General features: G+C 35.7%; 1 protein-coding gene across 1 annotated transcript; it reads right to left on the bottom strand.

Annotated features, from left to right (window-relative positions):
• Positions 1 to 5,888: 5,888 nt before the first annotated feature.
• LOC129282371 (four-jointed box protein 1-like) lies at positions 5,889 to 11,453 on the bottom strand. Its single transcript, XM_064114997.1, has one exon. The coding sequence runs from the start codon at positions 11,000 to 11,002 to the stop codon at positions 9,260 to 9,262; it is 1,743 nt and encodes a 580-aa protein (XP_063971067.1). The 5' UTR covers positions 11,003 to 11,453; the 3' UTR covers positions 5,889 to 9,259.
• Between the last annotated feature and the right edge of the window lie 3,213 nt (positions 11,454 to 14,666).

The following is a 14,666-nucleotide window of genomic DNA, read 5'->3' as shown; positions in this document are numbered from 1 at the left end:
CACCAGATGGTCTACCTTCTTTTTTATTATTATTATTATTTGTTTGGCGTCACCTGTGCCTGGGAGGCGACCTTATTTCAGTTGAATGCCATTCTGTCCATTGACATTTTGTCTAAATGGTCTAACCATTTGCAACAATAACCATTTGGTCTGATCATCAGTTCGTCTAATCCCCATTTCGTCTATGACCATTTTGTCTCATAACCAGTTGGATCTATAAATATCCATTTTATTCTGATTCATTAACTCTTAGTCCAATCAGACCAAACGGTATATGGACTAAATGGCTATTGGACAAACTAGTTAGTAGATGAAATAGTGAGTGGACGAAATTGAAATTAGACCAATGACAGTAGACGAGTTGGTAATTTGATGAATTGGCATTAGACCAATTGAAAATAAACCCATGCTAAGACGGGTTTGATTGCTAATTAATATGGCCTTCATGGCGGAGACCCTATACTATAATTTGGTACAAATGGTACACCTCTGGCAGTCTCACCTGCATTACGCGATTTAATAAAGCAGCAGTGCTGACTTTTATATATGGCGCATCAGGAGGTGGCAGGGGACGACCAGTTATGATTTTTAATGTAGTGAAAAAAAAAAAGATATAAAGAAGAGATAGAGGTAAATGGAAGAAAGGAAAGAATAACATAGCTTTCAATTCAGAATGCGCTTCAATTCAAATGTATCCAATTAATCGACCACCCCGACCATGCGCGACCAAAAAAACACGTAAAAAGGATGTCTTTTTCAAGATAGGGCACGTTACGTACGTAACGTGATAAGGGTGTCAAAAACACAAAAATAATGAAAAAAGGGTATCTATTTCGTTAGGAAAGCTACGTGTTAAGGGTCAAATTTGCGGGGATGATACTAAACAAAATTATTTTTTTTTATAAAGGATGTCCTTTTTGCTCCAACACTACGTGTTTAGAGTCCGATTTGCACGACGTGTGGAAGGTAGGGCCGTTCTAAACCAAGTGATGTATAAAAGTAACCGACGACCGACGCGACGGACCCGTGACATATCGCTGTACTTGTTTAGGGGTTCATTTCAGGGAATACTTGTCAAGAGTATCGTTTTGTTTCCAATACTTGTTAAGGGTAGGGTTTCACACGCCAATACTTGTTAAGGGGTGCTTTTTCAGAATATGGAAAATACGTGTTTAGGGTGCTTTTCGAGACCCCATGGTCGCGCATGGTATCCACTCGTTAATGGAAGTGGCCCCCCCGGGTCGACCACCCATTAAAATACCCTCGCACCGCCCCCGTTGGGAGGGGATGGTAACCTATAATGTAACCGCTATGGGGCTATAAAAAACCCTCTTGAAAATGTTGTCATGTTTGTCCCAAACATTTTGTACAAGCGAACACACTCAGCACGCGCATCTAAAGTTGTCTATAGGCTGGGTTCACATAGAAGTATACTATTCGGGTATACGGTGCACGTTTTCGAGGGCACGCGAATAGCTTGAATCGAACAATAGGATTTCCTAATACCGGGTCACATGAGAGGGCACTATACGAAAATGCCGTATAGCTGCGTATAGTATAGTATAGTGGGAATCGTACTTGTTCGATTTTCGTGCAGCGTATACAGACGTGGTAGGTGGTGTTCTGAATTTCCCTATAAGATTTACTGTGTGCGTTGGTTAAATGAGGTATAAGTTCAAATGAAATGATTTCTTGGTACTCATTTTATTGGAATTTCTTAGCACATGATGCCGTCATATTTAAGTTATCCAGCACTTCAGAGTTTATCTCATGCACATGCTGTATGATTTATGTGGGCTCTGCATTTTTCGTTCTGTCTTTTTTGACCTTGAAATGACTGAAGATACAAGGTCAAAAAGGTCCACAGCGAAGGCTACTTGAGCTATGTTGTTGTGTATCGCTGAGTCATGTTTAATTAATTACTTAATTATTCTTATAATAAGTCGATAATAATGTGGAAATAGATTTCATTCAAGAAAACATTGTTTATAAAATGATTTATTTATTATTTCACTTTTGCTATGATTTCACAGAGCTGGGATGGGGGAGTAGAATCAAGCTCCCCTCCCCCCTAAAAATGACGTCATCAAAGCAAAAAATAGGAATGATTGATAAAATCAATTAGGCTGATACAGATTTGAAATCTTAAAATATAAATTTGGAAACATCACTACAGTATTTCCAATAACATTCCTCACCCCCCCCCCTCCCCCAAAAATAAAATTTTTAGTGTGTAAAATCATATGGCTCAAATAAGCCCATCTCGACGGACCGGCTGAACTAACCCCATTAAAAAAATCACTAAAAGTTTTATTAAATAGAAGTTTAATAATTTTGAATATTAAAGTAGGACACGCGTGCTACCTTTATGTGACCCGCCATGCCCGTATAGCGAATATCGAATAGAAAATACCGTATACCGTATTTAGGCGTATACTTCTATGTGAACCCAGCCTACAGGGATGCTCCAGGCTGAAAATGTTTATATCTAATAAATATAATAAACTTCACTGAGAAAAATTGTGAAAATTTCATCAAAATCTGATAACAAATAGCGAAGTTATTGAATTTTTAATTTTAGCAATATAATGGGGAAAACACTTATATGCATGTCGTCATGAATATTCATTAGATGGGCTGATGATGTCACATCCCCACTTTCCTCTTTCTTATGTTATATTAAATCATTTTTTTTCATATATGTGAGAATGATGTGTCTCCCTTGTAATGAAATAAGTTGCAGCAATGAATATCTAATGCACTTAAAGGGGAATCCAACCCAAATAAAACCTTTTTTTTATAAGAAAATGAAAAATCAGACAAGTTGATAGGTGAAAGTTTGAACAATATCGGACAAACAACAAGAAAGTTATGAATTTTTAAAAGTTGTAAATATTGGTAATCACTATACCCATGGAGACTTCAAATTGGCCGCATATGGGATGTCATATTGATGTAAGGCAAGGACTACTCTTCCATGTACTCCAGTACATATTATGGCTAAAATGTCATTTTTCCCAAAAGTTTTATTTCAAATTACATTTTTCTTTCATGAGGACATAAAACAATATACTACCTGGATTATATTTAGATTACTGCCCCAGGGGAATGATGATGTCACATCCCCACTTTCCGTTTTCTTATGTTATTACATAAAATCAGATTTTTTTCATTATTTCATACTTGTGTGAATAATATGTCTCTCTTATAATGAAATAAGTTGCAGCAATAAATATCTAATGCACTAAATCAGTTGTCAATCCAATTTTTCCAGTTCTTTGAGGAAACAAATTGAACAAACCTAATTTCATATAATAAAATACAAAAGAACAAGTGGAGATGTGACATCATCAGCCCACCTAATGAATATTCATGACGACTGTTTTCACAAAATATTGCTAAACTTCAAAATTCAATAACTTTGTTATTATCCGATTTTGATGAAATTTTTTGCATTTTGCTCAGTGGATTCTACTGTATTTATTAAGCTATAAATACTTTCAGCCCGGACCATCCCTTTAATAATAGATAAACTCAAGTCGTCAGTCACACAACCTGCATTACAATACAGTCCAAACTTCTCCGAGTCTTTTTCTTTAATCTAAACACCTCCCTCTCTTGGCCAATGTATGCACATTTCACAATCATCAGTTTGGAACCATGGCACAGTGATCTGGATACTACCGTTTGACCCCCCCCCCCCAAAAAAAAAATACACCTCACAAATCTCAAATTTAAGTAAGAAATATTTCATGAGCACATGATTATGGCCTGAAAGAGTATACAAAATAATTTAATACCATATTTATGTGGTATGTGTTAACGCTTGGATAATGATGTAAATTTTGACTTGCGCCAAATCATCAAGGCATGGCTGCAATGAATGAATCCAGATGCCAATGATGTCATGATCCTGCATGAGTTAGTAAACATATTCGCAAACCCCTTTTCAGTTAAATTAACTTGAGAATTGATACTAAAAGTGTAATATTAAACAATTCTAACTATTGAAAAGGTGTTTTGCAATGGATTTCAATGCAACCCTTGAAGCATTACGACATCTGGATTCATTAATTGGAATCATGCCTTACTTTGGGGCAAGTCAAAATTTACATCACTGCAAAGAATACCTACTAATTATCCAAGCGTGAAGATATTTACCGCATAAATATGGTATCACATTATTTGGGAGTTCAGGATATGATTTTGTGCTCATGTCATATTTTTTTCTTAAAATGGGTATTTGAGAGGTGTTTTTTTTAAGTTCAGGGCACCGTCTTACAAAGAATTACGATTGATTCGATCAAACTCAACTACATGTATATGGAAATTCAGCAATCTCATAGTTTTTTTCTACAGAAATTTGCTCAATGTCCTTTGTGAAAAAAGACAAGCAAACTGCAAATTCAAGAAAACGATAGATGTATGAATATCCATCATATCTAGAAAATATCTTTAACAAACACGCAATTAAGATATCACGTTGCTGGCTTTCCATAATTGTGGTTGATCGGATCAATCGCATATTTTTGTAAGACAGGACCCAGGGGTCCGTTTCATAAATTCAGTTAAAATAACAAATTTGCAATAATAGTTTAAAGCTACTGAAGCCATTCAATTTCATTGGCTGATGTTAACCTTGTAATATAAATTTAGCATTTGTTATTTTAACAAATCTTAATGAAACGGGACCCTGGGGAGCGTTTCATGGAAGGACTTGTCAAATATTTTATTTGACAAGTCCCATTTTATCCGACAGTTACCATAGTAACAGTGCTTCTCAGCCAATCAAAATCAAGGACACTTGTCGGACATAGATGTTGATGAAACCCTCCCCAGGGGATTGAAATCAGCACTGACAAGACTAGTTGTCATTATCCGACAGTTACCATAGTAACAGTCGGACACATAGGCCCGTATTCTGAAGTCAGGTTCAACTTTAGACCACGGTCTAACTATGTGCTAAAATTATGGGAACCTAGCAATTAAAAAATTATGTTTATATTGTATAAATGTTCACTATTTTGTTTCCTTTTGCTTTCATAATATGAAGAAAAATACTTAATTAATCATTCCCAGACAGTTATGAACAATTTGGGTGTCATATGAGTTATAGTAAATTTAATGTGTACTGTAAGGGATAGTGCTCCAATTGGCTCTCCATAGCTAAACCACAACTTTAAACCAGGGTTTAATTTAAACCCGAGTTCAGAATACGGGCCATAATTATGGTTCGAAGCCAATCTGAGCCATGGAGAGTTTTGTGATCTAAAAAAACTTGTCAGACGCAAACGTTGATGAAATGGTGACACGACATTTGCTCCTGGGACAATTGCTCCGGGCTTTATTTCCTCTAAGATACACTGCAAAAACTCTGGTGTTGATTTAACACCAGCCCGGAATCTATTATGTCCACACCAGAAAAGTGTTAAACAAAACCAGTTTCGTTTTGGTCTAACACCAGATAGGTGTTTATACAACACCAATTAGTATTAAAACAGCATCGGTTTGATTCCAAACGGGTGTTGTTTCAATACTTCTCTGGTGTGGACATATATGGATTCCGGGCTGGTGTTCAATCAACACCGGAGATTTTGCAGTGTAGGTTTAGGGTTAGGTTTAAAAGAGTTAAATTTAGTGTTGAATTTATATATATATATATATATGCATTTATTAAGATAAATCATCAAAAATCACAGGTTAGCTTTAGGATAGGGAAGAGAGTTAAATTTAGGGTTGAACTGTTTTTCTTTTAAATATATTTATGTATTTATTAAGATAAATCATCAAAAATCACAATATTTACAAAAGATTGGCAAGATTAAAACAGAATCATAAAACATACAAGAAATAAAAAGGCAGGTTAATAATAATAAAAAGAAAAAGCTAATTTTTCAGTGATGAGACTCCGAGACGAAACGGGGAGACCAACTTTCGGTCAGATAAATTTTTATTTAAAAAAATGCACAACCCTACCATAATAAGGGCATAGAAAATAGGAGTAGGAGAACTGAAGTTGGTAATTCCATTAGTATATGGAATTTACAGCGGAGCAATAATTGTCAAAGATTTGTGATTGATCCGATCAATCTCAAGTATATAGAAATACATCAATGTCATAATTTTCCTATCAGGAACGTTTGTAAAATGTCCTTTAATCGTGTTAATAAACAAAGATGGGCATACTGAATTGTCAAGAAAACATTTCGAACACTGACACGCATTTATATCTTGACGTTGCTGGCTTTCTATAGTTGTGGACTTGTGGTTGATCGGATCAGGGGCCCGTTGAAGAAAGAGTTGCGATCAAACGCAACTAAAAAAATCGTGCGCAACTTGATTAGACGGGGCCCGGTTATACAAGTATAATAAAAAACCACTGCATTGTCTTCCTGTAATAAAGATATTTCAATTTATTTTTCTGAAACAGTCATTTTGACAACATAATCATGATTATATCATAAATACATTTGTGCATCTTATTGATTGTCGTTATAGTTACTGCAAATAAATAAGTTGAAAGTGATTGTCTCTTATAATACAGTACGGCCGATGCCGATGACGATTTACATGTGTTTTTTTAACATTATCTATTTAATAATATATTGTATGCGCTCTATTAACTGTAACATAGAAACATAATTCTGATTACCGTATTTCATATGATTAATACGCTAAAAATAATGATGATAAATATATATATATTAAACTTACATATTGCAAGGTTGTTTAACGAAGTCATTCGTTTAGTGTTACGACAGTGTTGCTAGGTCCGAGCTGAAGAAAATCCCCAAAAGGCACTCGAAAAATCTCCAAAGTGGACCCTAAATCCCCATTTTTTTCAAATCACAATAATTTATGAAAAAGCGAGGACATTAATCATGCCACCTTATTGCCCACAACTAGTAATATGTGTTTGTTTGTTCACAACATACTACACAGCAGATTTTTTTTAATTCTTTTCATTTTTTTTAGGTTTCGATGCAAAGTAGATTGGCAACAATACCATTGTTTCATACAACCATAGAGATATATACGGTACTAATGACAATTAAGTTCAATGTAATGAATACATTGGTTGAATTGCGTAGGAAATGCGCTGATGTATACATTATATGATCTACAGTAGATCGTATACAATTATTAGCATCATATTACTGAAAAATTACGAATCTTAGTGCTTTTCATCAAAACCTTCAAAGATCCCCTAAAATGCATGAAAAATCCCCAAATCTATTTTAATCGCCAAATAAGTTTTTCCATCCCCAAAGGAAATCCCCAAATAGCAACACTGTGTTTCGCACAACTTTACCAACGACTGGGATATATCGCAAGCCAAATGTGTGTCCTTACAACCATGATAACTTTTAATCGAATTAGCCATAGTTGAAGTATACTGATATTGGTCACAATCTTATATCTAAAAAAACAATTAATGGTCTTTTGTGCCTAAGTACTTTACATTCAGTCATACCTGTTCAATATAAGCAAAACTTTCACTTAAAGGTTCCCCTTTAAGTGTTCCCCTTTGAACTTAAGGTTTGTTCACCCTATCAAAAAGTTTATTAATATTATTATTTATTCGGCGTAATCAAACACATAAACAACATATACAAACAATAGGATAAGATCGAGAGTCAAAATAGCAGAAAAAAAATATTGCCCAAGGTTCGAGAAAAATCCATCAAAGAATAAAAAGGTTATTAGCATTTGAATTATTTGATTTGTGACGTCATATGCGAGCAGCTTTCCTACATAATTATCGTATCGTAAAAAAAATAAAGAAATGTAATTTTTCTTTAAAATAAATGAAAATGGTTTTTAATGTACCTTTATTATATCAATCAATATATAAATCATTTCACACCTGTTCCTAAAACGAAAACAAAAACAAAACATAGAGTCATCACGAACCATTAGGAAATTTGAAATGCATGCATATTACATAACATTATAGGGAGGCTGCTCGTTTATGACGTCACAAACAAAAAAATGAAATTCTAATAAGTTTCTTAATCTTTAATGGATTTTACTCAAACCTTCACCAATGTTTTTTTTTAATTATTTATTTCTATTTTACAACAAACTTTATTTCAGGGTGAATTTCCCCTTTAATTTTGGCGTTCTATACTGCAATCGATTGTAAAGCTGAGCGTAACTTTGCGAACAGATTTCTGACACACTTTTTAACAGTTTAAACATATACGTACTGCTTGCGTATAACACATGCGTAGAATTTATTTGATTGTCATTCTTTAGCGTTTTAATATAAACTGGGCCATCAAATAACGAGTTGTGATTGATTAAAACCAATCTCAACTCTACAGCAGTCGAGATTAATCACAAGTTGAGATTTTTTCAATCAATCACTTCCAATTGAGACCCATATTGCACAACAATAATTATGAACTGTAAGCAGGCTGAATTAGGAGCCAGAAAGAACATTAAATGGATGAAAACAAAACATAAAACGATTGCTTCATAATACAGTGAAAGTCAGTCTACGTACGTATGCTCAGTTCTTACTTTCCCTAGGTCTGAGCATCCGCAGAAACATATTATCTTCCCTCCTCTTTTCCTCCCGTTATTCTTCAAAGCATCCTAATGATGTATGGCGAATAATATGAGCAATAATTATGCAATAGAATATCAACAACCATCAAACAAGTAATTCTTAATTATCATAGTTTATAAAATACAATGGATCCTCCATGAAAATACTGCTATAAAATCTTCACAATAGTACTGTTTGAAATTTACTCCTTAAAAAATCTGTCTAAATAACGAATAGGTTGGTGAAAAGGCCAATGTGTCTGAAAAATAGAAAAATACCAGTAACAGAGATAAAATCAAGTTAATCAACCCAACTCTTGCTACGGTTTCAAACGACGGTTTTGAAGAACGGTTAAACGACGGTTCTGTGATTATGGCCGTCGCGTTGGTAATTTCCAATATTTTTGGTTGGACACATTTACTAACACATTGGTTATTTTATCAAATTCGTATTATTTAAAAAAAATAACAATAACAAGAAGTAGGCCGACAATGAGTACCCTTCAACACGACAGGTTAAAATGGTTTAGCAGTCACAGTAGTACACCATTATCAATTTCATATCTTATTTGGTACTGCCCATATTTATTTTGGTAAAATCCATATAATAACCAAGGATTACACAAATTGATAAATCATCTTTCAAAGCGACATATAAATATTACTTTAGAATTTACAGGAGAGGATTGAGAGGGGGAATCGTGCATTACTTTAGTGAATTTCGTTTACAATTTTCTGCATGATGGACTACATTTTTCATTCGGTTTTTCAAAACATCTCGGAACTTAGGCGGATAGGACGGCAAATTTTGTAATAACGGTTCTTCAGAATCAACTTTAAGCATAAATAACTCCCAAAAATTTACATGTTCACTGAGAATTTTCAATCTTTGCACTGTTTGCTCCCTAAACACACAAAACGACTTAAGAATCTGGTCGTGGTAATGCCCAAATTGATCCAACATCCTATAACCGTGTCGTAGGCCGGATTCGTTGTCAAGAAACAATAACCCTCTATCCGTCTTCGACATTTCTAGGTTGTGAACCGGTTGCATGAGCATGTGTCGGTTCCACTGAAGGTTAACCAAAGTGTTGACTACCCGATCCAAATTCGCAGTTACATAATCGAATATGGCAAGATCGGACCACTGTATAAGTTCTACCAAACGATCCGGGCTTCTACTTATCCGGGAAACTTTGTCAAGAGGTGTTCTGCGTATTGTTCCGTTCAAACTCTTTAATTCAAGAGGTACGAATGCGGGTTCTAAATCGGGTATCCATTTTGTCGCCACGATTATTCGATTTTCTTTCCAACCAGCCGCTGTGATATTTTTCTTAACCGCTTTCCACTGATCGCTGTCCGGTTCGATTTTCATCAAGACACCTAGCGGTAGATTCCCGATACCAATTAACCGCGACAAGTGGAATGACAAGATATCTCCCTGAATTTGATCAACGTTCTGTCTGTAACGACAGCATACCATCACGCCATTTTCGAGGACCGCGAGCCGGTTGCTCTCCCGACCGCATCCTGGTAACAACCGCACAATACGCTGCGACCGAACATCGTTAAGCCACGCGGTTACATCCGCTTCCGACGTCCAGTTAGGAAGCAATGTCTCGACGTCCCTACTCCAGAATATGCCATCTTTAAAAAGTTCTAACTCGCTAACCTTCTGCTCACTCTCATGAGAACCATCCCTCATCTCTTTGTAAAATGAGTTTCCATGGTTACGAATTATTTCCTTTGAATTATTTCTAGCTTGTACTGTGCGTGATAAAGGATCACTACGTCTCGCCAGCATGCCCGATTTCAACGCATTCATCTTTCTTCTTAATCCAGTTGACGCTAGAAGAGCTTTCTCGTCGACCAATTCCCTTCTCACGTTACCGTCTCCAATCCGCTGTTCGTGTTTACTTCGTGTTTTATTTACTTGTGATCGAGTACGCTGACAATTATTCTTGAAACCCGAGGCACAAGAAATCGAAGTTGAAGAATCTCCTGCGTACTTCGTTTGGTTTCCGGTGACCGTTTTGCCCCGATTTGATCGAGCATCACCGCTCGATTGAATGCCTGTTGTGGAATCGCGTTGCGTCCTTGTTTTTGAGTACTCCCCTTCCGCGCTGTGGTCGGTGCGTAATTTTCTTCCCGCCTTTGCATCACGTGCGCTGTCGTCTGCATCAAGAGTAGTCCGTAATGCTATGTCGGGCGGTGACCCTTGCGTCTTATCTCCACTTCGCATCCCCATCGCGTCTCTTCCCGTTGCTCTTAGTCGCCTTAGATTCGATTTCTGGATCAATTCACCCACTTCCATTTGAATGTCTTCCATTTGCAGATCTCCAGATTGAGGCAAGATGTGGTTTCCCCCATCTGGGGCGACGCTGAGTTGTAGAAGGCTATAGAAAACAATGGCATACAATGCCATTACTGCATATCTGATCTCCGCCATTTTGAACGATGTTCATTCAATCAAATATCACATTTTCGTTAAAATTAGGGTTTCAATAAATCCATCCCTTGCAAAGATTTATAGAGGTACTCAACTTTCTCAACAGACGGTCTGAGCTCACACAAATGACACGAGAAATATTGTGAGGTTTCCTCAGCCTTGAGAAAAAGCAGATCTTAAACTCTCATAAAACAAATTCAAAGGATATCCTATTTTATATTTCCATGTAATCCTCGCGGATTTGGAGTGAATTAATCTCAAAATCCAGCGTAGACCTCCAGCTTGTTCAAGCCGCAACTCCCGGGGTGCACCTTGATGAATAGACCGCCGGAAGACCCCAAGCTCTGGTGGGGTCGCGTCGAAAGGAACTTGAGCCGAAATGCCGCGAAATTTCGCACCTCATTTTCTTGATTGACACCGCGAATGCTCCCGTGGGACACCCCTCCGAGATTCGGCCTGTTGGATAACAAAAATACATATGAAAATGTAAAAAGAAATGCGAGGACAAGTGCAATATTGTTGCATTTTTAGAGCACAACAAATATTAGCCTTTTGGCTCCGTGAAGAGCATGCATAACAAACACTGTATTATAGGGCAGTAAACTTCTGTACCCATTTAAATTGCCATGGGATACGTTAAAAGCGTTCGTCCTTGCTTGCATAAAAGACTGAAGATTTGTCACAATAGTGGTGTTGAAGAGAATAAATATCTAAACGGCTTATAACACGATGAATAAGCTTTATTTTAACCATAATGGGGGAAATAGTGACAGTTTTCTGAATTAAATGAATTTTATTGAGGTCGATCCGACTATAAGGCCTTTATCAGAAGGATCATAATTAAATTTGAGTAAAAGGTAAAAAGTATTCAAGAAATGTAGTTCGCCAAATCCATGGTTAGTTCCCTGATAGTAGATACATCGAAATTATGTTGGCATAAATTGTGATTATTTACTAAATCTAGAATAATCATTATTTTGACCTTATTAAATCTCAATTTTTGTTTTGTCTTTGTTTTTTTGCATTCATAACATATACCATGTATACAGTAGCCTAATAATACATGATATCGTTGGTTTAGATAAGCCTACAGATTTTGAAGAGTGCGAGCAGATGATTTTAGTGACGCGACAACATGTTTGTAATTTGAATATTTTCATAATTTTCTTTTTATTTCTTATTTCAATTGTCTGGGGTGGGGCAGGACTATTTTAAACTACAACAAGTGCTTTTTGATAGTTCATTTATACTAGTTTGCTGATTTGGTTGGTTTTGAAATCTGTTTTCATGTTTCTTGCAATCTAAATAGTTGATTGTAAGATGTTAAGTAATGAATGTAAATCAGGGAGAAGCCTAAACATGCCTATTGGCTTTTTGCTATTCCCACACATCCAGTTCATTACTTTTGTTATTTGTCATTATATATTTTACTCCATTATTTTGATTGATTTGATGTGATCTCGATGTAGTGTATCTTGTTTGTTTCTAGAGATGTGAAATAAATGAATTTGAAATAGCATAAAGATAAATAAATGAGAATGATTCGGCGGCAACAACCCAAAGTGGAAAGTAAAGTGCAATTTCATTGCTATGTTTCAAATGCAAAGCGACTTTATGCAAATGAAATATTTTCGATTATGATTGAATATTCGGATGATGATGGCGCCGTAATTGACGCGTGTTCTAAAACATGTTTTATTCATCACCGGGTCGAAATATCATTTACAATGAACAAACACTTGTGACATCATTAAATATTTGATATCTGATGTGTTTATGAACACACGTATTCCCATATTGACCTATGTTGGGTCTTCTCTTTTAATCCAAACAATGTAGCAAATTTGTGGACAAGGTTATCATGAGATAATCCTGTCATCATGTCACATTGTATAAATATGATCACGATTTGTGATGAAATGAACTACAATGATACTCATGACCATGATGACTTTGCAATACAGAGTGACACTACTTTTCATGAATCGACTGATCATGCACGATGACTGAGCAGAAAAGTTGGGTAAAATATACCAAAATCAACACTTTCCCCATTTACTCCTACAAAATATTCAGTACACAAATTACAATTACACGATAAAAGAAAATGAAAAAAAATATTGCTAAATGAATTAAAGAATAAAGAAAAAAAAACAATTAGTAAATAAAATCTAGAAATCATTCCGATTCTTTTTCACACCCTGTTAAAAACAATATTTTAAACTTGATACCTTAGGCCTATAGCACCTTAGCGACTACGCTAATAACGGGCTAGAATATAGGGCTAAACAACCTTGTACCTCGTTTTCCTGTCGTGCGATCCGTTACAAAAGCCAAGATTTACCTTCCGTAACTTAAAGGACAAGTCCACCCCGACAAAAAAAATGATTTGAATAAAAAAGAAAGATCCAACAATCATAACACTGAAAATTTCATCAAAATCGGATATAAAACAAGAAAGTTATGATATTTTAAAGTTTCCCTTAATTTCACAAAACAGTTATGCACATCCTGGTCGGTATGCAAATGAGGAGACTGATGACATCATCCACTCACTATTTCTTTTGTATTTTATTATATGAGATATGAAATATTCTAATTTTCTCCTCATTGTCAAGTGAAACAGTGATTAATTCCTCACTGAACATGTGGAATTAGCATTGTTTAATACTATATGGTTCAGTCAAGTCGGTCCCTATATGGTCAAATCTGTAAATATTGAAATTTGTATGATTCAAACAATAAAAAACAAAAGAAAAAGTGAGTGAGGGACATCATCAATTCTCTCATTTTGCATGTGATTAAATTGTGCATATAACTATTTTGTGAAAATAAGCGAAACTTTAAAATGCCATAACTTTCTTATTTTACATCCGATTTTGATGAAACTTTCAGTGTTATGCTAGTTTGATTTTTCTCTACTTATTCAAATCAATATTTTGCTGGGGTGGACTTGACCTTTTTAATCGCAAGAATCTTTAAACCATTCGTATTTTTTTCTTCGATCAGTACGATTACGCCGACTGATCTGTAACGCTCTGATACGATCTGACACGATCATCACGATATTACTCCACGATTAAGATCACATCGTGGCGCGAACCGTGCAAGTGGGGATTACAGAAGAAGGCCTAAACAGTAAACACAATGGGTGATTTCAAGTTCAGTGTTGACCTTTTGGTGTTGGTGTTAGGTCAATTTTTACACGATTATAACACCAAACATAGAATGAAGATGGTCCCGAAAAGTCACTCACTAGTTGTTGAGATGTCAATAATGTGATCTGGATCAGTTTTGCAAACTCTGAATAAGTTTTGGAGCTAGGGGAAGCAATCCAAATTTCAACACCAACACCAAGGCCAACACCGGACTTGAAACCACCCATTCAAGGGTGGAAATCTTTCCCCAAACGTAGGGGGACCAGGGGCTGGAAAATTTGAGAAGCAAAAAAAAGGAAAAAAAAAGTTATCACCCAAAATGTCAGGTCATTTCGAGCAAAATAAATTTGACAAGCAAAAAAAAAAAAGAAAAAAATGTTATCACCCATAAAGGAAGGTCATCTCGTCCAATATACATGTTTTATTTCGATTTTGAATGATGTTTTTCTTTCCATCATAAGAAACCCGAAATAGTATGGGGGACATTTGATATTGGGTCCCCCCTA

Source organism: Lytechinus pictus, unplaced genomic scaffold, assembly GCF_037042905.1.
Source record: "Lytechinus pictus isolate F3 Inbred unplaced genomic scaffold, Lp3.0 scaffold_20, whole genome shotgun sequence".
NCBI classification, from domain to species: Eukaryota; Metazoa; Echinodermata; class Echinoidea; order Temnopleuroida; family Toxopneustidae; genus Lytechinus; species Lytechinus pictus.
The sequence above is the reverse complement of the archived record's forward strand: the minus strand, read 5'-3'. Positions and strand labels throughout refer to the sequence as shown.

Coding starts and splice junctions, on each gene's coding strand:
- LOC129282371 (XM_064114997.1), bottom strand. CDS start 11,002: ATGGCGGAGATCAGATATGCAGTAATGGCATTGTATGCCATTGTTTTC.